Source organism: Bos indicus, chromosome 5, assembly GCF_029378745.1.
Source record: "Bos indicus isolate NIAB-ARS_2022 breed Sahiwal x Tharparkar chromosome 5, NIAB-ARS_B.indTharparkar_mat_pri_1.0, whole genome shotgun sequence".
NCBI classification, from domain to species: domain Eukaryota; kingdom Metazoa; phylum Chordata; class Mammalia; order Artiodactyla; family Bovidae; genus Bos; species Bos indicus.
The window spans coordinates 31,424,214-31,450,907 of NC_091764.1; the positions used below are offsets into that span (position 1 = coordinate 31,424,214).

General features: G+C 40.8%; 1 protein-coding gene across 1 annotated transcript; it reads right to left on the bottom strand.

Moving 5' to 3' along the window:
- Nucleotides 1-4,848: 4,848 nt before the first annotated feature.
- On the bottom strand, nucleotides 4,849-5,787 carry LOC109558364 (olfactory receptor 8S1-like). Its single transcript, XM_019959804.2, has one exon. It carries the CDS (start codon nucleotides 5,785-5,787, stop codon nucleotides 4,849-4,851), a length of 939 nt encoding a protein of 312 aa, XP_019815363.2.
- Nucleotides 5,788-26,694: the final 20,907 nt, after the last annotated feature.

Below are 26,694 nucleotides of genomic sequence, written 5' to 3' on the forward strand. Positions count from 1 at the left end.
CTGTCCATTTTGTGTGATGTGCTTAGTTGCTCGGTTGTGACCCACCAGGCTTTTCTGTCCTTGGGAATTCTCCAAGCAAGAATACTGGAGTGGGTCTCCATGCCCTCCTCCAGGGGATCTTCCAAATCCAGGGATCAAATCCAGGTCTCCCAGATTGCAGGTAGATTCTTTACTGACTGAGCCACAGGGGCATCCCCAAACTACTAGAGTGGGTAGCCTATCTTTTTTCCAGGGGGTCTTCCCAACTCAGGAATAGAACTGGGGTCTCCTGCATTGCAGGCGGAGTCTTTGCCATCTGAGCTACCAGGGAAGCCCTTGTCCATTTCAGTTCACTGATTCCTAAAATGTCAATGTTCACTCTTGTCATCTCCTATTTGACCACTTCCAATTTACCTTGATTCACGGACCTAACATTCCAGATTCCTGTGCAATATTCTTCTTTACATCATTGGACTTGACTTTACCTGCAGACATACCTACAACTGGGGGTCATTTCCACTTTGGTTCAGCCTCTTCATTCCTCTGGTGCTATTTCTCTAATCTTCTCCAGTAGCATATTGGACACCTACTGACCTGGAGGGTTCAGCTTTCAGTGTCATATCTTTCTGCCTTTTCATACTGTTCATGGGATTCTCAAGGCAAGAATGCTGAAGTGGTTTGCCATTCCCTTCTCCAGTGGACCCCGTTTTATTAGAACTCTCCACCATGACCTGTCCGTCTTGGGTGGCCCTACATGGCATGGCTCATAGTTTCATTCAGTTACACAAAGCTGTGATCCATGTGACCAAACATATCTAACCTGTGGTGAATGGGAAGAGAAACTTGTATAAGGGAATGCATTGGCATATGCAAATTGAAGTAGAAGGGCACAATGTCAAGCACAGGAAGTGTGCAGGTACTTTGCCGTTGTGATGTCGTTGGTATATTAAAGAAATAAAATGAGACTTGTGTTAGGCACATACCATCTCAAGGCCAGAATCTTTATGGCATTATTATTATTTATTAATGGCTTTATTAAAGGACATATCTCCTTCACCAAGTAGGTAAATTGTGCCAAAAACCAGGCCCAGGTTATGAGTATGACAGAAACTGAATTACGAAGAAGGCTAAATTCATGCAACTCCTATGTTAAGTTCAGGGTCCCACTAGGAAAAGACTAGGACCACAACACTTGGGATGAGGATACCTGGGCAGATATGCTTGAGACACTGAATCCCTGAAGGGGACCACAGAACTAATCTACTAATGCTTGCTGGAAAAAACCAGTTTCTCTTTGCTCAGAGGCTGTAGTGGTTAGTTTTGTGTCAATTTAACTGGTATATGGATCCCAGCTGTTTAATCAAACATCAGTCTAGATGCTCCTGTGAAAGTATTTTTTAGATATGACATTTAAACTGTTGATTTTGACTAAAGCAGATTACCCTCCATAGTGTGGACAGGCCTCAAAAAACTGAAGACTGTAAGAGCAAAGACTGAGGTTTCCCAAAGAGGAAGGAATTCTCAGGACTGGAACATAGAAACCCTGTCTGAAATTCCAGCCTGCTGGCCTGCCCTGTGGATTTTGGCCTCAAAATTACAACATGAAGCCTTACCTGAATCGAATACGCCAGCTTGCTCTACAAATTTCAGATTTGTCAGGCCACACAAGTGTGTGAGTCAGTGCCTTAGAATTCACCATGTCTATGTCCGTCTCTCCTATTGGCTGTTTCTTTGGAGACCCATTGCTAATGCAGAGACCAAGCAAAGCTTTGCTTTGAGTAGATGCCTTGGAAGATGTTACCTGTCCTCTGCCACCTCCCCCATGGCTTTGAGACTTATAAATGGCTGGTTGCTCAGTTGTGTCCAACTCTTTGCAGTCCCCTGGACTATGGCCTGCCAGGCTCCTCTGTCCACGGGATTCTCCAGACAAGAATACTGGAGTGAACTGCCATTCCCTTCTCCAGAGGGTTTTCCTGACCTAGGGATTGAACTCAGATCTCCTGCATTGCAAGCAGATTCTTTACCATCTGAGCTACGGGCAAGATCCTTGAGACTTATAGCTGGTGTTAATTCCCATCATGACTGGAGTGGGGGAGATACTGCCTTGATATGAAAGGAAGGGAATTATTCACTAAAGTATTTGCAGGACATGGGTGATATGGACCTGTAAGAAGTATGAGAACATTCATGAAACAAATGTTTTTGGTTGTTTAGTTTTCCTATTGATTTCAGTTTAAAATACATATGTAAAGTGATTAAGTGCAACCATTTGAAAGGGACAGCTTGGTGAATTTTGATAAGTGTACACTTTGTAAACACTACAGAGACCAAGTCCAAAACCTTTCATCTGCCTGAAAAGATTCCTCTTGATACTTCCTGGTCAATCCATTCTCTATAGGAAACTGCTGTTCTGATTTCATCGTGAATGAATTTATGAAATTATTACTTTTCCTGACTATTTTAAAATGTAAGTTTTATTATTAGTCAGTATGGTAAAGCCAACAGAAAGGAGACAATTTTTTATTGAAAAGATAATTTATTACTTATAGGACTACACGGGGAGCCCTTGGACTGGTCAGGAGGCAGAGAGAGTGAGAGGAAAATGTAGGCAACAGGCTTTATTGTGTTTTCTGTAGGAAGAGATGAATGAGGCAGTGTAAGCAAGTTTAGAATGGAATAATTTGAATGATTTCAGTAGAATCTGGGTTTAAGGGGCTGTCTCTTGTTGTCTGGTACCTGGCCCTGAGGTGATTAGAGCATGTGGATAGTGGCCTGCAGGTGATTGCTGAATAAAGGAGGCAATTGAGGGTATGGGTTCTTGATTAATTAGATTACATCTGAAAAATGTGTTGATCAGATGAGTTGTTTGTTGTCCCTAGGACCTAGCTAGCCCTGGGTGGACAGTCTCTCCAGGGTCAGCAAGATTTGAAGATGTCAAAGTATCAGGAAAAATAAAATGTAATGTCCAGTTATAAGATGAGTAAGTTTTGGGAATCTAGATGTATGGCAAAACCAATACAATATTGTAAAGTGAAAAAATAAATAAATAAAATAGAAGACAGCATGGTGATTATAGTTAATAATACTATATTTTATACTTGGTTGCTAATAAAATGTATCTCAAATACTCTGACCTCAAAAAATGAATGATAAGGATGTGAATTGATGGAGATGGTAAACATTTTGCAACATGTAAGTGTATCAAATCAGCACATTGTACACATTTAACTTATACAAAATTATATGTCAATTATATCTCAGTAAAGCTGAGGAAAAGAAATTTAGAACATAGAAACACGATCAATTCACTGTCTTTAACCTCATATAAATAAACTCATAAATAAGTACCCATTGTATCTGGCTTCTGTTACATAGTGTCTGTGAGATTTATTCACTTACTGTTTGCAGTTTTAAAATTTTGCTGTATTATGTTTCATTGTATAAATATACTACATGTATGAATTTTTATCTGTTCTCCAGGTGATGGACATTTAGGTTTATTATACATTTTGGCTGTGATAATAAAGTGTTATGACTATTCTATTAATGTCCTTTCTGGATATGTTTACTCATTTCTCTTCATATTTACCTAAAAATATAATTAATGAATCTTAGAGTAGACATATAGTGTGCAATTAGTAAATACTGCCCAATATTTTTCTGAAGTGATTGAACCTATTTACCATTCCACTACCAATATATGTGAGTCTGATTGCTCCCTGCCTCATCAAGTCTTGAATACATCCAGTATTTTAATTTTAGGATTAGAATCATTCCATTTATATAAAGTTCAAGAACAGAATATACAAATAGCTCTACAAAAAACAGAAAGCTATGTTATAAAAAACATAATGCCTAGAGTAAAACCCAATATATGAAGACAACATATTCAATAGGAGGAAAAAGACGGAATCACTAATGGTTCTATGGAATCAAGTCTAGAACTATGGATTTCCAGATTGCTTGTAAATTCAATGTTTTTCTTTTGTTGATTGCATAAAACTGGAAGGGGAGAGTATATCTAAAAATACATCCTATATTAATTTAAGCATCTTTTATATCATTTAGTTAATTATTTTACTGTATTCTTATTTGCTCTAAGTACTTATCAAGTTCAATCCTGAGGATTTTCTATTTATCTTCTAGTAGTAAATGTATCTTTTTCTGCCTGAAGCATATTTTTTGTTTACTTAACAGTGGCTAGTATATAGAAATAGTACTGATTGTATTAATATTAGTTTTTTGCCTATTAAATTCTTTAGAGTGCCAATAAGTTTATTGGAGGAGTTTTTAGGCTTTCCATAGAATTATGTCATCTTCAAATATTCATATGTTTTACTTCTTCCTATGGATATTTAAATATCGGATCTAATCTTCATATAAATACATTGTATAGAAATTGCATAATTCTGATAAGTAATATGAGCTATAATAACTTTTTTCTGGTTATTTCAAATGTCATTCTCCCAATCTGACATTTTATTATGAAGCATTTATCAAATATAGGAAGAATGATCTGAATCTTTTTTTATGAAGCATTTTAAGTAGAAATTCTTGTGACTTCTGTGCCTTTTGAGAAATCAAATAATCTCTGTTTTTTTCTCCCTAATAATCATGTTGTATTATTGATGGGCTTTGTGTAAGTGTTTCTTCACATTGTGTCCCACTTCAGTACAGCATAGAATTTCCAAATAGGGTCTCAAAAGTGAGGGTTCCTTTGTAATCATTACCTGGGATGTTCAGGGAAGCTGTGGGTTCTTTCCTGAATCCTACTTGACTCTGTGTAGGGGGAGAGGTTGGAAACAAAACAGGACGGAACATAAGAAGAAATTTAGTCTTTCCAGGTATGCTGGGTAAATGTGACTTAGTTCAACCTGTGCAATAGTGCAGATATTTCCCCAAAGTCCTTTTCACAGCTCCCTTTACCTCCTTGTTTTTGAAGCTGTAGATAAGGGGATTCAGCATGGGTGTGATCACACTGTATTGTAAGGAAGAGAGCAAATCCAGGAAGGAACCAGAGGAAGGCATGAGATAGCGAAGCATACCTGAGCCAAAGAACAGGATCACTGCGATGAGGTGGGAGGAGCAGGTGGAGAAGGCCTTGCTTCTGCCTGTGATGGAACTGATGCTCAGGATAGTGGAGACAATGCGAGCATAGGAGAAGATTATTGGGAGGAAGGTTCCAAATCCATGGAGTAAGATTGAGCAGATCAAGATACTGATATTGATGGAGGTATCAGAGCAAGACAGAGGGAAGAGGGAGGGCAGCTCAGAGGTGTAGTGGTGGATGGTTTGGGCCTCACAGAAATCCAGGTTAACAGCCAAAAGCACAATGATGACTGCATCAAGAGAGGCCAGACCCCATGAGATCAACACAAGCCTCACACAGAGCTGGTTGCTCATCACCTGGCTATAGAGCAGCGGGTGGCAGACTGCGGCATAGCGGTCATAGGCCATGGCAGAGAGCAGACAGACTTCGGTTCCTGGAGTGATAAACACAAAGAAGACCTGAGCCAGACAGCCCTCTATGGAGATGGTCTTCTTCTCAGACAGCAGGTCCTTCAGGAGCTTGGGCAGAGTAACACAAGAGAAGCAGAGGTCTAGGAATGATAGATTACTCAAGAAGAAGTACATGGGCGTGTGGAGGTGGGAGTCAGCCCTGATCACCAGCAGCATCGTCAGGTTCCCCATCACAGTCAGGAGGTAAATCACCAGGAAGAGCACAAAGAGCAGAGCCTGGATGTGGGGGTCGTCTGACAGCCCAGTGAGGATAAACTCGGTGATGGTGCTGTGGTTCCTCAAGGCCATTTGTGGAGGCTGTTTCCTTGAAGGACAATAGAAAGAGAAATGAGATCACTTGTAATTGTCCCTTTCCTTTATGTCATCATCACTTTTCCTCACCATCCCTCCCTGCTCTCCCCGAATACTGTGTTACAACATCTCAAACTTGTCCTCACTGTGTGTCACTGTATCTTGATTTTTTTATTTTTGCTTTTATGTCAAAGTCTTCACATACTTCAGAGAATCCTATTCTTTTTCCATAGGGTTTTAACTGAAAAAAATGATTGTATCTGGTTCATCTACTTATATCTAGTATTTCATTTCAGTTCAATTTTCTTATAGTTTAGAAATCCTTATAATCATTTAGTTTTGAGAACCATTATCTGCAGCAGTTGTTCTAAATCTTCTCTCCTTGTTCCCCAATCATTATTTCTTTGCTCATTGTCATCTCAGTTCAGTTCAGTTCAGTTCAGTTGCTCAGTCGTGTCCTACTCTTTGTGACCCCATGAATCCCAGCATGCCAGGCCTCCCTGTCCATCACCAACTCACGGAGTTCACTCAGACTCACATCCATCGAGTCAGTGATGCCATCCAGCCATCTCATCCTTTGTTGTCCCCTTCCCCTCCTGCCCTCAATCCCTCCCAGCATCAGAGTCTTTTCCAATGAGTCAACTCTTCACATGAGGTGGCCAAAGTACTGGAGTTTCAGCTTTAGCATCATTCCTTCCAAAGAACACCCAGGACTGATCTCCTTTAGAATGGACTGGTTGGATCTCCTTGCAGTCCAAGGGACTCTCAAGAGTCTTCTCCAACACCACAGTTCAAAAGCATCAATTCTTTGGTGCTCAGCTTTCTCCACAGTCCAACTCTCACATCCATACATGACCACAGGAAAAACCATAGCCTTGACTAGACGGACCTTTGTTGGCAAAGTAATGTCTCTGCTTTTTAATATGCTATCTAGGTTGGTCATAACTTTCCTTCCAAGGAGTAAGCGTCTTTTAATTTCATGGCTGCAATCACCATCTGCAGTGATTTAGTAGCTTTTAAATTTAATAGGATATTAATTTTTAATGAGATTTTTATGTATAGGGTCTCTACTTAATCGCTTTCAATTTATTCTCACTGTGATTTTGTCATTTATTTTGGCAGTCACTCATGTCCATTTTATTCATGATGAAACTGATATTCATGAAGATTTTATAATGCCACGTTGAGAAACAGTATAAGAACCAGGAAATAAATTCATTTATTTTGGCTAAGTCAGATCTAATTTTAGTGCATAGCATTACAGACTGTTTTCCTACTCTTATAGTTGGAGTTCATCTATGTTTTCCCTTAACTTTTCAAAGTTTTAAGTTACTTTTGATATCAGATTGGTTTGTATTTTCCTCTGTCTATGCTTATACTACTTTTCTCCACTTCAAATGTCCTCCTTTTAAATTTAGTTGATCTATGTTCTGATGGCCCTTCCAGCCTGAGCTTTTCTCTTGTAGCCGGTCTTGATTGCTCCCTTCTGCTCTCTGTTCGAATACTAGGTTCCCTGTGTTATGTCAGAATCTGAAATCTTTTCTCATTTGATGTTTAACACGCATCTCAGTTTTCCCCTCCAGACTGTGAACCCCTTGTGAACATGGATCCCATCATAATAGCAGCAATCATAAGCCACCAGTTCTTATACTTCATTTCCATTCTGTATTAGCTTCAGTTATGCCTTTTGTATGAGTCTAGAAACTTCTATATGGTATTTCATGGGTGCCTCAGACAAGACTCCCACACCTCCAACCATAATTTCCTTCCCTTTTTTTCCAAATGTCCAGATAGCACTAATGCCTGGCAGAAGTTCTGCTACTGAATTTCAAGGATGCTGTTATCAACATGGATCATGTTATCTCATGTCACTGCAAAATTCCTGATGATATATCACTCTTTAGAGGGCACAGACCTTTTGCAATAATGGAAGAAGCTCCTTCAAGTTTTGATATGGGTGATTATTTCTTTATTGCTCTTTTAGAGTTGGGTGAAATGTTACTACAGTTTTTTCTTAACCATAACTTTCATCCTCTTGCCCTTAGTCTCACTTAGTTGTTCATGAGGACCAGGATGGTGAGCAGTACATTTGGGAAGGGATGCTATACTCTGGATAATTTTGAATCCTAATTCATAGTTCTATGTACTAGGGCATGTCTCGAATATGAAGATTCCTGCCTGTCTTGGTCATTTTAGGCTGACTGACCAGTTTTCTTCTTTTGTTTAGCACTCTACCATCTAACTCAAGGTAACTTTCTGAATTCACAAAAATGTTAAAATTGCCTTTTTTTTTTTTTTCACAGAGCACCTGTTTTTGGTCACTCTGTCCTTGCCAGCAATCTATGATCATAAACTGAATAATCAGGAGAAGCTTAAATTCTGATCACATTAACAAAGCTATTAGCTTAAGCCCATCTTAAATTAGTGAAAGTTATCTGGGGATCTGGACAAACAGTGCAGTGCTTACCTTTGTGTATCTGTGGAACCTGGATCCAGTATTAATGAAGCATTGGCAACTAAAGAATTTACTTTTGAGGATGCTGCATGGATAAATATGTAAATATTGTTGAAAGCAAAACTTTCTCATGAAACCTATTAAAGCAAATTAAAATAATGAATTGGACTTAGTTTTTTTGTTTTTTTTTTGCAAAGCTTAACTAATTTAAAGTACCTCAATTATTTGGATATTTTCAACCTATCCTGAAAATTGTGTTCATCATTCCACCTTTATTTAGGGAGGTCAGGGAGATCTGACCACAGTGTCCATGGCAGACTCAGGGCCTCACAGTAGGTAAGAATATGTCTGGAATCTCTTGTATTTAGTCAGTGTGGTATTTCTGGAGAACTCTTCTCTCTTCTCTTGCATCCATACTTACTGTGCATGAAGACATCAGCTACTGCATGATGTGATTTAGAGGGTATCACAGAGAAAGGAGGCGACCTAAATTCCCCATCCTAGACAACACCTTACACAGAGGTAGTCAGTTTCTTTAAACCCTGATAAAGTCTTTCCATTCAATTCTGGATCAAAGCATTCAGTTACACGTTTTCATTTACTTACCAAGTGGACGATACTGGCTTCACTTCATGCTGAACTGTGAGAGGCTGAGTCTGATTTTTTACAAGAGTGAAAATATGAGAAAACTGTGGAAAGTGAAGGGTGGAGCAGTTGATCATGGTGAAGCGTAAACTTTGTGAAAAGAGAATTTCAGAGATGTTCTAGACAAGCCTTGCCCACAGTAGTTGTTTACAGACGTTTTTGGAATGAACTCATGCATTACTGGTGTGTGTGTATAGGGTCAGTCTGGACAGATTGGCTCAAGGGACCTCAAAGCTTAGGGGCAAATTCAGACTTTATGTGCACGAGGGAGGTATTTGATCAGCAGAGAAAGATAGAAATGTTAGAATTAGTCAGAGACTGAAGACAACTTCATCCACTGGAGATTGTTCTCAGAACTATCTCCTCCTATGCTCCCTCACACTATTCACACTGTCTCCAAGGGAATCAGATCTGTTTAAGTAGCAGAAAATATTTCCTGCCATCACCCTAATGGAATTCTTGCCAATTAGGGGGGAATTAGTGGCCCTAGAAATCCAGTATCTATCTGTGACACCTCATTCCAGGCGTCAGCTTTCTGCAATGAGAGGATTTATGCCCAGGTTGTAAGATATACTGGCCCTCAGTGTTATGCATGGAGGGAAGAGAGACCTTTCTGATAAGCTGTGCAAGGCAGCGGAACAATTGGAACAATTGCACCTTTGGGAGAATAGTGATACCTGGGTACCCTCCAAGGAAGGTACCATTCCAAGGAGTGGGAAGTTACCATCTCTAGCTCAGCAGCCAGGGATGGGCATAGTAGGAACCTCAGACTTTTAAATGAATGGAATGTGTCATCAAGTGACTGGTTAGGAGTGGAGGAGAGGATCATCAGCAGATTAAAACTCATAGAGAACTTTCCAGGAATGAAAATATGGGACCATCAGGAAATGAAGGAGGATATTACTGGGTTTTTGATATTTTGGGTGGGAATAGCTCCAGAGTTTTCTGTCTTTCCTTTCACAGGCTGACACATCTGTGGTAAAGTCTCTCCATAGGAGAACTGTCACAGGAGTTTGATACTTGATATACCAGATGGCCTTTTCTTTTTTCTTTTTGTTGCCAATGAATAATGGGCATTTGAGTAGTTCAACTTCTCAATATTGGAAATATCACAGATTCTGGATTATTTTTCTGTATATCTTAAAGAAGTATCATTCTGCAATACTGGCCACTATATGAAAGGAGAAAAACAATCTCACTAAAGAAGCTCAAATTCTGTACAACTCACATACATTTCTTGAAAATCTTCTCTTATGACATCAAGTGCAGTAATGTGCCTTCTTTTCATTTATTTCCTTTGTGATTCTGAATGCTATTCTAAGGGCACCACTTAAAGAACTTTTTATGGAACCAATCAGAAGGCCATCTGTGCTCATGCAGTCACAGAGGGGTTGGGTCAGGCACCCAGGGGAAGCTAGGCCACTGCCCTGTATTCTCTGAAGTCTCGGTCTGATGCCAAACTTTGGACTCACTAAGCTCACAGTTTTCAGTTAACCAGAAAGTCAACTTTATTAGGAGACACACAGGATGCTCTTCAGGGCCATGGTTGAAATTTCTCACAGAAGGCAATCATTGAAAGCCTGGACGAAGCTATTATTAGGTGTTAGTCACTAATCGTGTCTGATTCTTTTGTGACCCCATGGACTGTAGCTCACCAGGCTCCTCTGTCCATGGGATTTTCCAGAGAAGAATACTGGAGAGGGTTGCCATTTCCTTCTCCAGGGCATCTTCCCAACCCAGGGATCAAACCTGGGTCTCTCATACTGTAGGCAGCTTCTTTACCACACGAGCCACCAAGGTTAGCTGGGACTGAAAAGGGGAGAATAAGAAATGGATTAAAATAACTAATCTTCTGGAAAAGGGACATTTTCCTAATTACCACATGGGACTGTGAAGGCCCTTTCGGAATTCTCAGTGGCTTGGGGGTATGACATATCACTGAACTCCAGGTCATTTTCTAGTGTAGATGAGAGTTTTTCTTTATACATCAAGATTGTCCTTTACCTTGATTAAATGAGAGGAGATAACCCCACCTAGGAAAATTATTGGGCCTTGGTTTTGTAGAGTTTCTATAGTCCAAGCATACAATGAATTTTTAAATACTATATTCAGTTCAGTTCAGTCGCTCAGTCGGGTCCGACTATTTGCGACCCCATGAATCGCAGCACGCCATTAATAGTTCAAGAATATAATGAGTTAGTATTAATAATTTCTGTCATATGCTATTAGAATGTCTAAAGTCAATTTAGACATTTCTTTTTGATTTCTTATCTGAGATATGTTAGATCACATTATCAACATTTGAATGGATTTGCATACAACTAAAAAATACAGAGGACATACATGTCCCTTAATTTAATTAACACCATGTACAGTCAACAGGTATTTATTCATTGAGTACTTCCTCATTTTGTTGTTTTGTGCTTGGTACTGACAGATGACGGGCTTCATGATAAATAATACATATCTCTTGTCATTCATTTAAGCCCTCCTAGATGGAAAGTAGGGGCTTCCCTGATAGCTCAATTGGTAAAGAATCCGCCGGCAGTGTGCCTGGGTTCAACCCCTGGGTTGGGAAGATTCCCTGGAAAAGAGACAGGCTACCCACTCCAGTATTCTGGCCTGAAGAATTCCATGAACTGTATAGTCCATGGGTTGCAAAGAGTCAGATATGACTGAGTGACTTTCACTAACTCACTGGATGGAAATAGGCATTATTTTTGCAATTTTGTCCTTTGGGAGACATTAAATCCAGTGATAACTCATTCTTTAACATTTGACTTCGTGTTAGCAAATTGATACCTCATTTCTAAGAAGCAAACATTTCCCCTTGTAATAGCAGTCAGTTGGGCTTGAAATTTGTGTTGTTTGGAAAATGTTGCTCATGACTATTGCATCTGTAAATAAGAGGTATACATGAGATGAGAGCCTTTAATGTTTCCAACATTTTTGAACTTGATGCTATTTGTGAGAGAAGAACTCTTTCTATGTAGTTGCCAAGGAAACAGGTGGTTGAGTGATGGCAGTTTTATGTAGCCTTATTGGGAGTAGCTTCCCTGATAGCTCAGTTGGAAAAGAATCCTCCTGCAATGTGGGACACCTGGGTTCGGGAAGATCGCCTGGAGAAGGGAAAGGCTACCTACTCCAGTATTCTGACCTGGAGAATTCCATGGACTACACAGTTGCAAAACTCTATTAGTCTTTGCCCTGCTTCATTCCGTATTCCAAGGCCAAATTTGCCTGTTAAGCCAGGTGTTTCTTGACTTCCTACTTTTGCATTCCAGTCCCCTATAATGAAAAGGACATCTTTTTTGGGTGTTAGTTCTAAAAGGTCTTTTAGGTCTTCATAGAAGCATTCCACTTCAGCTTCTTCAGCGTTACTGGTTGGGGCATAGACTTGGATTACTCTGATATTGAATGGTTTGCCTTGGAAACGAACAGAGATCATTCTGTCATTTTTGAGATTGCATCTAAGTACTGCATTTCGGACTCTTTTGTTGACCATGATGGCCACTCCATTTCTTCTGAGGGATTCCTGCCCGCAGTAGTAGATATAATGGTCATCTGAGTTAAATTCACCCATTCCAGTCCATTTTAGTTTGCTGATTCCTAGAATGTCGACATTCACTCTTGCCATCTCTTGTTTGACCACTTCCAATTTGCCTTGATTCGTGGACCTGACATTCCAGGTTCCTATGCAATATTGCTCTTTACAGCACTGGACCTTGCTTCTATCACCAGTCACATCCACAGCTGGGTATTGTTTTGCTTTGGCTCCATCCCTTCATTCTTTCTGGAGTTATTTCTCCACTGATCTCCAGTAGCCTATTGGACCCCTACTGACCTGGGGAGTTCCTCTTTCAGTATCCTATCATTTTGCCTTTTCATACTGTTCATGGGGTTCTCAAGGCAAGAATCCTGAAGTGGTTTGCCATTTCCTTTTCCAGTGGACCACATTCTGTCAGATCTCTCCACCATGACCCGCCCATCTTGGGTTGCCCCACGAGCATGGCTTAGTTTCATTGAGTTATACAAGGCTGTGGTCCTAGTGTGATTAGATTGACTAGTTTTCTGTGAGTATGGTTTCAGTGTGTCTGCCCTCTGATGCCCTCTTGCAACACCTACCATCTTACTTGGGTTTCTCTTACCTTGGGCATGGGGTATCTCTTCATGGCTGCTCCAGCAAAGTCCAGCCACTGCTCCAACAACACAAGAGAAGACTCTACACATGGACATCACCAGATGGTCAACACCGAAATCAGATTGATTATGTTCTTTGAAGCCGAAGATGGAGAAGCTCTATACAGTCAACAAAAACAAGACCAGGAGCTGACTGTGGCTCAGATCATGAACTCCTTATTACCAAATTCAGACTTAAACTTAAGAAAGTAGGGAAAACCACTAGACCATTCAGGTATGACCTAAATCAAATCCCTTATGATTATACAGTGGAAGTGAGAAATAGATTTAAGGGCCTAGATCTGATAGACAGAGTGCCTGATGAACTATGGAATGAGGTTCATGACATTGTACAGGAGACAGGGATCAAGACCATCCCCATGGAAAAGAAATGCAAAAAAGCAAAATGGCTGTCTGGGGAGGCCTTACAAATAGCTGTGAAAAGAAGAGAAGCGAAAAGCAAAGGAGAAAAGGAAAGACATAAGCATCTGAATGCAGAGTTCCAAAGAATAGCAAGAAGAGATAAGAAAGCCTTCCTCAGTGATCAATGAAAAGAAATAGAGGAAAACAACAGAATGGGAAAGACTAGAGATCTCTTCAAAAAAATTAGAGATACCAAGGGGACATTTCATGCAAAGATGGGCTCAATAAAGAACAGAAATGGTATGGACCTAACAGAAGTAGAAGATATTAAGAAGAGATGGCAAGAATACACAGAAGAACTGTACAAAAAAGAACTTCATGACCCAGATAATCATGATGGTGTGATCACTGACCTAGAACCAGACATCCTGGAATGTGAAGTCAAGTGGGTCTGAGAAAACATGACTATGAACAAAGCTAGTGGAGGTGATGGAATTCCAGTTGAGCTATTTCAAATCCTGAAAGATGATGCTGTGAAAGTGCTGCACTCAATATGCCAGCAAATTTGGAAAACTCAGCAGTAGCCACAGGACTAGAAAAGGTCAGTTTTCATTCCAATCCCAAAGAAAGGCAATGCCAAAAAATGTTCAAACTACTGCACAATTGCACTCATCTCACACACTAGTAAAGTAATGCTCAAAATTCTCCAAGCTAGACTTTAGCAATACTTGAACCGTGAACTTCCAGATGTTCAAGCTGGTTTTCAAAAAGGCAGAGGAACCAGAGATAAAATTGTCAACATCCACTGGATCATGGAAAAAGCAAGAGAGTTCCAGAAAAACATCTATTTCTGCTTTATTGACTATGCCAAAGCCTTTGACTGTGTGGATCATAATAAACTTTGGAAAATTGTGAAAGAGATGGGAATACCACACCACCTGACCTGCCTCTTGAGAAATCTGTATGCAGGTCAGGAGGCAACAGTTAGAACTGGACATGGAACAACAGACTGGTTCCAAATAGAAAAAGGAGTACATCAAGGCTGTATATTATCACCCTGCTTATTTAACTTCTATGCAGAGTATATCATGAGAAACACTGGACTGGAAGAAACACAAGCTGGAATCAAGATTGCCGGGAGAAATATTAATAACCTCAGATATGCAGATGACACCATCCTTATGGCAGAAAGTGAAGAGGAACTAAAAAGCCTCTTGATGAAAGTCACAGAGGAGAGTGAAAAAGTTGGCTTAAAGCTCAACATTCAGAAAATGAAGATCATGGCATCCGGTCCCATCACTTCATGGAAAATAGATGGGGAAACAGTGGAAACAGTGTCAGACTGTATTTTCTTGGGCTCCAAAATCACTACAGATGGTGACTGCAGCCATGAAATTCAAAGACGCTTACTCCTTGGAAGGAAAGTTATGACCAACCTAGATAGCATATTGAAAAGCAGAGACATTACTTTGCCAACAAAGGTCCGTCTAGTCAAGGCTATGGTTTTTCCTGTGGTCATGTATGGATGTGAGAGTTGGACTGTAAAGAAGGCTGAGTGCTGAATAATTGATGCTTTTGAACTGTGGTGTTGGAGAAGACTCTTGAGAGTCCCTTGGACTGCAAGGAGATCCAACCAGTCCAACCTGAAGGAGATCAGCCCTGGGATTTCTTTGGAGGGAATGATGCTGAAGCTGAAACTCCAGTACTTTGGCCTCCTGATGTGAAGTGTTGACTCATTGGAAAAGACTCTGATGCTGGGAGGGATTGTGGCAGGAGGAGAAGGGGACGACAGAGGATGAGATGGCTGGATAGCATCACTGACTCGATGGACGTGAGTCTGAGTGAACTCCGGGAGTTGGTGATGGACAGGGAGGCCTGATGTGCTGCGATTCATGGGGTTGCAAAGAGTCGGACATGACTGAGCAACTGAGCGACTGAACTGAACTGAACTGATACAGTTGCAAAGAGTTGCAAAGAGTCAGACAGGACTGAGCAACTTTCACTTTCCCTTTCACTGTTGGGCATAGAAGAAAGGATCAGATCAGATCAGTGGCTCAGTCGTGTCCGACTCTTTGCGACCCCACGGACTGTAGCCCACCAGGCTCCTCTGTCAATGGGGATTCTCCAGGCCAGAATAGTAGAGTAGGTTGCCACGCTCTCCTCCAGGGTATCTTCCGAACCCAGGGATCGAACCCAGGTCTCCAGCACTGCAGGAGCATTCTTTACCATCTGAGCCACCAGGGAAGTCCAAAAATTAGTACATTTGGCCTTTTATATCCTTGGTTCCACATCAGCAGATTCAACCAAATGGGGATTGTATACTACTGTAGTAGTATCTAGTGAAAAAAATCTGCATGTAGTTCATGCAGAACCCATGTAGTTCAAACCCATATTGTTCAAGGGTCAACTGTAATACCAGGAAAGAATGAAGGGTATTAAAATAAGATTGCCAAGGACAGATACAAGGGGAATAGCATCACCTAAAGAGGTAATTTAAAAAGTGGAAACTGCGAATAGACTGGTGGAGTTGTCTTTAGAATCAGAAGAGAGAGCCAGGAGATTCAAAAAGCAAAGTCTCCGAACTTTCCTGGTGGTCCAGTTGTTAAGACTTCATCTTCCACTGTAAGGAGTGTGGGTTCAATCTCTGGTCAGGGAGCTAAGATCTGGCATGCTTTGTGGCTAAAATAGCAAAACAGAACAGAAGCAATTTTGTAGCAAATTCAAGAAAGACTTTTAAAAAGTGGTCCATATAAAAAATGTGTTTTTTTTTGAAAAAGCAAAGTTTCAAGAGAAAGACATTATCTATAGTGCCAAACTGTATCAACACAATTAGGATGGAAGAATCTAGAGGCATTAGTTGAAGAATTATCCCTTGAGACTAAGTCCATTGCTTTAAATAAGTTTTTTCTGGTGTTCCTCACCCAAATTATTTTATTATCTATCATCAACTGGCTTAAAGCTCAACATTCAGAAAACTAAGATCAAGGAGATCAGCCCGGGGATTTCTTTGGAAGGAATGATGCTGAAGCTGAAACTCCAGTACTTTGGCCACCTCATGTGAATGAGATGGCTGGATGGCATCACTGACTCGATGGATGTGAGTCTGAGTGAACTCCGGGAGTTGGTGATGGACAGGGAGGCCTGGCGTGCTGCAATTCATGGGGTCGCAAAGAGTCGGACACGACTGAGCGACTGATGTGATCTGAACATGGGCAGATGTTCAGATGTAGAAATGAAAATGTAACCAAATGCAGGTTTGTGTACCCAACACATAGTGAGGCTAAACAATATAGAAACACTGGAGTTTGGAGCAGAGAAAAGTTTATTGCAGGACTGTGCAAGGAGATTGGTGGCTCATGCTCCCCAAACCCTGAACCCTTCAAAGGCTCTCAGCAAAGCATTTTTTTTAAAAAACTTTATTTTATTTTTAAACTTTACATAATTGTATTAGTTTTGTCAAATATCAAAATGAATCCACTACAGGTATACATGTGTTCCCCATCCTGAACCCTCCTCCCTCCTCCCTCCCCATACCATCCCTCTGGGTCGTCCCAGTGCTCTAGCCCCAAGCATCCAGTATCGTGCATTGAACCTGGACTGGCATCTCATTTCATACATGATATTTTACATGTTTCAATGCCATTCTCCCACATCTTCCCACCCTCTCCCTCTCCCACAGAGTCCATAAGACTGTTCTTTTTTTTTTTTTTTTTTGCACTCTTCCAAGCCTTTACATATACTCACACAATTCACTATCCCCATTTACAGATAAGGAAACTGAGGCACAGGTGATAGCAACTTGTCCAAGGCTATCTAGTTGTAAGTGGCAGAGTCAAGTTCCAAACTCAGAAAGCTGGGCTCTAGAATTCATATCTTTTTTTTTTTTTTTCAGCAATAGTCATCATTTATTTAAAACATACAATGTGTCAGACATTGTATGTACTGGGTAGACACATTTATTTATTTATTTAATTTTTCAGCACTTTATTTATTTTTTTTTTTTTGATAAATTTTACACCTTTTATTTCCATACCTCATTTTACTGTGCTTTGCTTTAGTGAACTTTATAGATACATTTTTTTTTCCTTGTTAATTTTCTGTTTAGTTGATCTATCCGTAAGTGTGAGTGGGGTATTAAAGTCTCCCACTATTATTGTGTTATTGTTAATTTCTCCTTTCATACTTGTTAGGATTTGTCTTACATACTGCGGTGCTCCCATGTTGGGTGGATATATATTTATAATTGTTATATCTTCTTCTTGGATTGATCCTTTGATCATTATGTAGTGACCTTCTTTGTCTCTTTTCACAGCCTTTGTTTTAAAGTCTAATTTATCTGATACGAGTATTGTGACTCCTGCTTTCTTTTGGTCCCAATTTGCATGGAAAATCTTTTTCCAGCCCTTCACTTTCAGTCTGTATGTGTCCCCTGTTTTGAGGTGGGTCTCTTGTAGACAACATATGTAGGGGTCTTGTTTTTGTATCCATTCAGCCAGTCTTTGTCTTTTGGTTGGGGCATTCAACCCATTTACGTTTAAGGTAATTACTAATAAGTATGATTCTGTTGCCATTTACTTTATTGTTTTGGGTTCGAGTTTATACACCAATTTTGTGTTTCCTGTCTAGAGAATATCCTTTAGTATTTGTTGGAGAGCTGGTTTGGTGGTGCAGAATTCTCTCAGCTTTTGCTTGTCTGAAAAGCTTTTGATTTCTCCTTCATACTTGAATGAGATCCTTGCTGGGTACAATAATCTGGGCTGTAGGTTATTTTCTTTCATCATTTTAAGTATGTCTTGCCATTCCCTCCTGGCTTGAAGAGTTTCTATTGAAAGATCAGCTGTTATCCTTATGGGAATTCCCTTGTGTGTTATTTGTTGTTTTTCCCTTGCTACTTTTAATATTTGTTCTTTGTGTTTGATCTTTGTTAATTTGATTAATATGTGTCTTGGGGTGTTTCTCCTTGGGTTTATCCTGTTTGGGACTCGCTGGGTTTCTTGGACTTGGGTGATTATTTCCTTCCCCATTTTAGGGAAGTTTTCAACTATTATCTCCTCAAGTATTTTCTCATGGTCTTTCTTTTTGTCTTCTTCTTCTGGAACCCCTATGATTCGAATGTTGTAGCGTTTAATATTGTCCTGGAGGTCTCTGAGATTGTCCTCATTTCTTTTAATTCGTTTTTCTTTTATCCTCTCTGATTCATTTATTTCTACCATTCTATCTTCTAATTCACTAATCCTATCTTCTGCCTCTGTTATTCTACTATTTGTTGCCTCCAGAGTGTTTTTAATTTCATTTATTGCATTATTCATTATATATTGACTCTTTTTTATTTCTTCTAGGTCCTTGTTAAACCTTTCTTGCATCTTCTCAATCCTTGTCTCCAGGCTATTTATCTGTGATTCCATTTTAATTTCAAGATTTTGGATCAATTTCACTATCATTATTTGGAATTCTTTATCAGGTAGATTCCCTATCTCTTCCTCTTTTGTTTGGTTTGGTGGGCATTTATCCTGTTCCTTTATCTGCTGGGTATTCCTCTGTCTCTTCATCTTGTTTAAATTGCTGAGTTTGGGAGTCCTTTCTGTATTCTGGCAGTTTGTGGAGTTCTCTTTATTGTGGCGTTTCCTCGCTGTGTGTGGGTATGTAGAGGTGGCTTGTCAAGGTTTCCTGGTTAGGGAAGCTTGTGTCGGTGTTCTGGTGGGTGGAGCTGTATTTCTTCTCTTTGTTCAGTCGCGCTATGGGGAGGGAGGGAGGGATGCTGCAAACAAATGACACTGGCGTGCGCTCGCAGTGCCTCAGCCACACTGGGTCTGCCCCCGCTCACGGCGCGTGTAGCCTCCCTGCCCACACTGCTCAGGCTCTAGGTTGTTCCGCCGGGAACAATCCGAGGCTGGCCCTGGGTTGCATGCACCTCCCAGGTCCAAGCCGCTCAGGTTCAGGCACTCAGGTAGTCCTCAGAGGCGCAGACTCAGTTGGGGCTGCGTTTTGTGCTCTTCCCAGGTCCGAGCAGCTCAGGTGATGAGGTGTTTGGCGAGCGCCAATGCTGCGACTTATCGCCTCCCCGCCACTTAGTTATCTGGGTGTAAAACCGGCGCACCTTCTCAGGCAGATGTTGACCGTCCAGACCCCCAATAAGTTTTAGTTAGCAAAGAAGCCAGTTTTATAGATAATGTCTCTCTGGGGCTGAGATTGCCCCCTTCCGGCTCTGGCTGCCTGTCACCGGAGGGGAAAGGTTTGCAGCCGGCTACCTCTGTTTAGTCCTTTGTTCCGTGCGCGGGCTGGCGGTGTCTTAGGTTAGGGCTGGCTTTTCGCATGGTAGATATCCCACAGTCTGGTTTGCTAGCCCAAATTATTTCGCTCAGATAGTGCTCAGGGTATTCAGGCCTGATTCTTACTCTCAGCGATGCAGCCCGCGCCGCGCCTCCCTGCCCAGCCCCCGCTTGCTAATGGCGGATGCAGGCGTCTGCGCTGCTTCTCCGCTGGAGGAGTTACCGTAGGGCTTGCAATCTGCGAGTTTTAATTGTTTATTTATTTTTTCTCCCTGTTATGTTGTCCTCTGTGCTTCCAAAGCTCGGCACGGATTCGGCAGTGAGAAGGTTTCCTGGTGTTTGGAAACTTCTCTCTTTTTAAGACTCCCTTCCCGGGACGGAACTCTGTCCCTCCCTCTTTTGTCTCTTTTATTGTCTTTAATATTTTTTCCTACCTCCTTTCGAGGAGTTGGGTTGCTTTTCTGGGTGCCTGATGTCCTCTGCCGGCATTCAGAAGTTGTTTTGTGGAATTTACTCGACGTTTAAATGCTCTTTTGATGAATTTGTGGGGGAGAAAGTGTTTTCCCCGTCCTACTCCTCCGCCATCTTGGCGCCTTCCCCATAAGACTGTTCTATACATCAGTGTCTCTTTTGCTGTCTTGTACACAGGGTTATTGTTACCATCTTTCTAAATTCCATATATATGCGTTAGTATACTGTATTGGTGTTTTTCCTTCTGGCTTACTTCACTCTGTATAATAGGCTCCAGTTTCATCCACCTCATTAGAACTGATTCAAATGTATTCTTTTTAATGGCTGAGTAATACTCCATTGTGTATATGTACCACAGCTTTCTTATCCATTCATCTGCTGATGGACATCTAGGTTGCATTTTTAAAGGCAAGGTGAAGGAGAGGCATGGTGGTAGCTGCAAACTTCTTGGTGCAGGAATCGTTTGTTCTTTCATCTGTCCACGTAAGTCAAGTCCTGTAAATAGTAAAAAAACGAATCTTATTCTCTATTCTGCAGCTTTTTATCTCTATATGAATGTGATCTTGGAGAGGCAGAAATGAGCAGTGAGCAGTGGCTTGAAGTGAGATCATAATTCCCTCCCAGGAATTGGACCTAGGTAGCTGGATGAAAACCAGAAATCCTAGCTTAGCCAGACCACCAGGGGCTAGAGGCTAGAAGCAAAGTTGCCCCCATTGAAAAATGCATTTCTCAAGAAGGAAAACTGTAAAAGCAAGTATAAAGTTTGTTATTAGGGACATAGCACAACAAGTGGGAGAGCACATAGAGAAACATTTTGTTTAGTTAAGACAGAAGCAAGGCAGAGATACACACTCTGGAGAGTAAGGATGTGGGCTTCCCCACTAATGAGGAGGAGCACAGTAAAGAGGCAGTTAAGTCACTTACATAGGGCAGTTCTTCCGGGTCTTTGTTTATCTTTGGCCAATTATCTAGTTTCTTTTTCCACCCCTAACTGTCTCTAGGGCCCTCTCCAATATGTGTGCACAACTTTTTTCCAAGATGGATTCCAGCCCAGGGGCCTTTGGTCATGGCTTGCCATCACTGACTCTGGGTGATGCCCCCCTCTTTAATACACAGAACTGTACAAAAAAGATCTTCATGACCAAGATAATTATGACGGTGTGATCACTCACCTAGAGCCAGACATCCTGGAATGTGAAGTCAAGTGGGCCTTAGAAAGCATCACTATGAACAAAGCTAGTGGAGGTGATAGAATCCCAGTTGAGCTATTTCAAATTCTGAAAGATGATGCTGTGAAAGTGCTGCACTCAATATGCCATCAATTTGGAAAACTCAGCAGTGGCCACAGGACTGGAAAAGGTCCATTTTCATTCCAATCCCAAAGAAAGGCAATGCCAAAGAATTCTCAAACTACCGCACAATTGTGCTCATTTCACACGCTAGTAAAGTAATGCTCAAAATTCTCCAAGCCAGGCTTCAGCAATATGTGAACCGTGAACTTCCAGATGTTCAAGCTGGTTTTAGAAAAGGCAGAGGAACCAGAGATAAAATTGCCAACATCCACTGGATCATGGAAAAAGCAAGAGAGTTCCAGAAAAACATCTATTTCTGCTTTATTGACTATGCCAAAGCCTTTGACTGTGTGGATCACAGTAAACTGTGGAAAATTCTGAAAGAGATGAGAATACCAGACCACCTGACCTGCCTCTTGAGAAACCTATATGCAGGTCAGGAAGCAACAGTTAGAACTGGACATGGAACAACAAACTGGTTCCAAATAGGAAAAGGAGTATGTCAAGGCTGTATATTGTCACCCTGCTTATTTAACTTCTATGCAGAGTACATCATGAGAAATGCTGGGCTGGAAGAAGCACAAGCTGGAATCAAGATTGCCGGGAGAAATATCAATAACCTCAGATATGCAGATGACACCACCCTCATGGCAGAAAGTGAAGAAGAACTCAAAAGCCTCTTGATGAAAGTGAAAGAGGAGAGTGAAAAAGTTGGCTTAAAGCTCAACATTCAGAAAACGAAGATCATGGCATCTGGTCCCATCACTTCATGGTAGATAGATGGGGAAACAGTGGAAACAGTGTCAGACTTTATCTTTTTGGGCTCCAAAATCACTGCAGATGGTGACTGCAGCCATGAAATTAAAAGATGCTTACTCCTTGGAAGGAAAGTTATGACCAACCTAGATAGCACATTCAAAAGCAGAGACATTACTTTGCCAACAAAGGTTCGTCTAGTCAAGGCTATGGTTTTTCCAGTGGTCATGTATGGATGTGAGAGTTGGACTGTCAAGAAAGCTGAGCGCCGAAGAATTGATGCTTTTGAACTGTGGTGTTGGAGAAGACTCTTGAGAGTCCCTTGGACTGCAAGGAGATCCAACCAGTCCATTCTAAAGGAGATCAATCCTGGGTGTTCTTTGGAAGGAATGACGCTAAAGCTGAAACTCCAATACTTTGGCCACCTCGTGTGAAGTGTTGACTCATTGGAAAAGACTCTGATGCTGGGAGGGATTGGGGGCAGGAGGAGAAGGGGACGACAGAGGATGAGATGGCTGGATGGCATCACTGACTCGATGGACATGAGTCTGAGTGAACTCCGGGAGTTGGTGGATAGGGAGGCCTGGTGTGCTGCGATTCATGGGGTTGCAAAGAGTCAGACACGACTGAGCGACTGAACTGAACTGAGCCTTTTTTTGCATGTGCAGGTTCTCCTTTGGCTCAGGGAAGGGAATTATGTGACCTTTTGTTCTTTTACTCAAACTGGGGTTAACCCCTCTCTTGTCCTTGCCATAAGGTAATGTTAAAGTATCCACAAGAAACAAAGCCTGGCTATTTTACCCTGTTTCTGTTACTTCTACAATAAGAAGATACAAGAAGTTGTTACTTCTTTCTGTTGTTACTTAAAATGCCTAACATGGAGCCCACCTATTTCCTGTCTCAGAAAATGCAAACAGGAGACTAGTTGTAAGAGTCCCGGCCTGAAGCTCACATGTCACCTCCCTCAAATGAAAGAATGTTATACCTTTAAAGGTCAGAGCCTTGAGAATGGGCTCTCCTGTATGTTTCAGGCTATAGGCAGCATTCTTTTACAAAAGGTGCCAAGTCAGTATGACTAAGCACAGGCATCAGAGCACAAAAGTTAAAGAAACAGGTCAAACATGGAGTTAGATTTGTTCTTTGCTATTACAGCTGGACTCCTAGTTAAGTTTATGAGAAAGAATAATTCATAGAATCAGGCTATGTTTGAAGCAGAATCCAAATTCCATACAGGTTAATGTTCTGAATACAGAAATGGGGACGGTGGATGGGACTTGTGAATGAAATGAAAGAATAAATTGGCAAAGCTATTGAAGGCACAATCGTAAGAGTTGCTAAAATGATTTGCCATAGGTTCAGGATACAAAGAAATTAAATGAAGCTCTGATGAGTGATAGGGTGATGAAAGGAATGGGCTAAAGAACTGAAATATTTAGAGATCTGTAATGTTAGTAAAAATATGAGAGGCTGGAAGATAGAAAATTGTAATCAGAGATTGAAGATTAAAGAGATGAGACCACTCAGATAAGATGGATGGTCATATTTTGAGGTCAGCATATAAGCACAGAGCTGAAATCAAGTTGAAGGACAGTAAAGAGTTGTATGTTATAGAATTTGAGCTCAAGTTATTATATGACTTATTAATAAATGCTAATGTTTCCTATTATGTCAGGGACTGAGATTTGAGAGGAAGACTTTGAGCTCAGTACCAAAGAGAGAGAAGGATGAACAATGGCAAATATTGGTGAAGAGACCACTTTTTCTTGATTAGAGTAAGGATAATGAGGATTGAAGAGTTTCAAGAACTATTTAGTAGATAAAGTTGGAAGGACTTGGTGGTAGTTGGTATGGGAAGTGAGGGAGAAAGAAGAGGAGGGTGATTACTAGGTTTTCCAACTTGGGAGCTGAATGGATAGTATCACTAATGACTGAGATACCAAATTCAAGAAATTAATTTAAGGGGAAAATAATATAATTTAAACTTGTTGATACAGGAACATCAATGGGATGTAAAGAGTGAGATATCAAGAATCCAAATGAATAAAGGCATAAACTCTAGGAAGGATTCTAGTCTGGGATGCATGCTTTGGCATTAGGCTGGAAATTAAACCACAAGATTGGCTCTGAACTCCTACCGAGAGTGAGTAGAATGAGGTAAACCATGAACAATGAACAGAATCTTAGAGTATGCCAACATTAAGGGATGGGCAGAAGAGCATTTCTAGTGGCCATAGTCAAATATAGCTGAGAGCTTTGGAATAATAAATGTTGCAAAAGACTATAGGATTTTGCACTTAAGCTATTTTGAAGCTAGAACTGCTTTAGGACTTGTGGTTAGGTGGTGAATATATATTAGGTTTATCACATTTCACCCTGGTAGCAAATAACCTCAAACCCTCAATGAATTAAAACAAGTATTTATTTCTTGCTCATGAATATGGCATCCATCTTGGATTGGTTCTGGTTTGCCTGAGCTCATTTGGGATTAGATTCAGTTCAGCTTTGTGTGTCTCTCATTCTGGTACCCAGGATGAACATCAGTAGCTACCCAGTGGCTATTTTTGTGGCAGAGGGTAAGCATTTAGGAAGCAAACTGAAAGGCACAGTCCCTTAAATTTTCTAAGAGTGGTACACTGTCAGTTCTACTCACATTTCACTCGTCAAAGCAACCCCAAATGGCCAAGTCCCATTCAGTAGGAGTTGGGAAATCATGCCAATTCTAAAAGTAGAGGGAGGTGAGTGTCAGTACTTGATGAAGAGTAAACCTGTCTAAATACAGTTAGTAAACATGGGTAAAGGGGAAGGTCAAATACTCTTTAAAGAAGTTGAAAAATAGCCAATAATCATTAACAATTAATATGGGCTTCCCTGGTGGCTCAGACAGTAAAGAATCTACCTGCAATTTGGAAGACCTGGGTTCAATCCTGGGTAGGGAAATTCCCCTGGAGGAGGGAATTGCAACCCACTCCAGTTTTCTTGCCTGGAGAATCTCAATGGACAGAGGGTCCTGGTGGGCTACAGTCCATGGGGTTGCAAAGAGTCATACATGACTGAGTGACTAAGCACAGCACAGGAATATGGGTCAAGTACTATTTTAAGCTTTTAACGTATAAGAGTATACTTTAATCAATATAACCACCCTATAAATAGGTAATATCATCAACCTATTTTATAGATTAGGAAACCAAGGCAGGAAAGGTTCAGCATCATGCTCAAAGTCATTTAAATAAAAATATCAGAGCATAGGATCATGAGTGAGTGACAGTCACTCAGTCGTGTCTGACTCTTTGGGACCCCATGGATTATAGCCTGCCAGGCTCCTTTGTCCATGGAATTCTCCAGGCAAGAATACTGGAGTGGGTTACCACTGAGTTTCGGTTAAAGCAAAAGACTGCTGCCTAATCCCCAGAGACAAAGACAGCATACTCACCTTTCTCCTACTCTAAATCAGGGAGTCTTATTATCTTTTAAGTGCTTCTTGAGGTTCATCAGCAGAAAAAGTCTTGGCTTTTATTTCTGTGACTGAAATAATTTTCAGTTATCTGTATGCACACCACAAAGTTCATCATCTTTGTTTCTTGGCTATAAATGCAAGATGTTTTCCATAATATCAGTACCATCATACCTTTGCCTGATGGGCTGTGTATGTTATTTTTTTTTAATCTGTAGCCTCAGGAGTGGAACTATATAACTTTATTTTTTATGTATGACAATAATTTATCTTTCAAGCTGTCATTTAGGTGTGATACAGAAGCTTAGTTGAGTCATTTGATTATGAATGCAATGACATTTAGTAATTTCTCATTTAAAATTTAAAACTTATTATAATTCATGATTTTCACCTTTTGTCTCTTTCCAGGGGTCAGTGTTATGCTCCTGGTCTGGCACGGACTGTGATGTTATTGAGGAGTAGCATCTGTTTCTCAGTGTTTATCTTTGTCCTGTGCTGTTCTCCTACTCCACAAGTAAGTCATCCTTTCTTGTCCTCAGGCATTTCCCCCACCCTTCTCTCTGGGAAACCTATCATGATGTGAATCTTCCCCATTCATTTTCTGGCAAGACTGGGCATTCTGATTCTTCTCATTCAACTATATCTTATTCCCCTCATGGGACACTTTGCAGGCATTTGCTGTCTCATATTAAGCTTATAGCCTTGAACCTCTAACAGGGAGCCATTCTCCCTGTCCTTTCCCATGCATTCTAAGATCAAGGAAAGTCAGGAGAATGTCTCCTGCTCACTTACATTGTGGAGGGACCTATAAAAATCAAAATGGAGTCTAATAAATGCTTTCTGCTTCTGTAACTCAGTTTGCCCCTTGCATGATTATGTAGATCACATAGTTTTGGGGAAATGGAAACTTACAACAATGCTAGGAACTTAAACTTATCTCACTCACCCTGCTTCTTGCAATTACCCAGTCCCTGTAATCTTGCTTAGCCATGCTTGTCTGTGTAAAGGTCAGGCAGTTCCCCC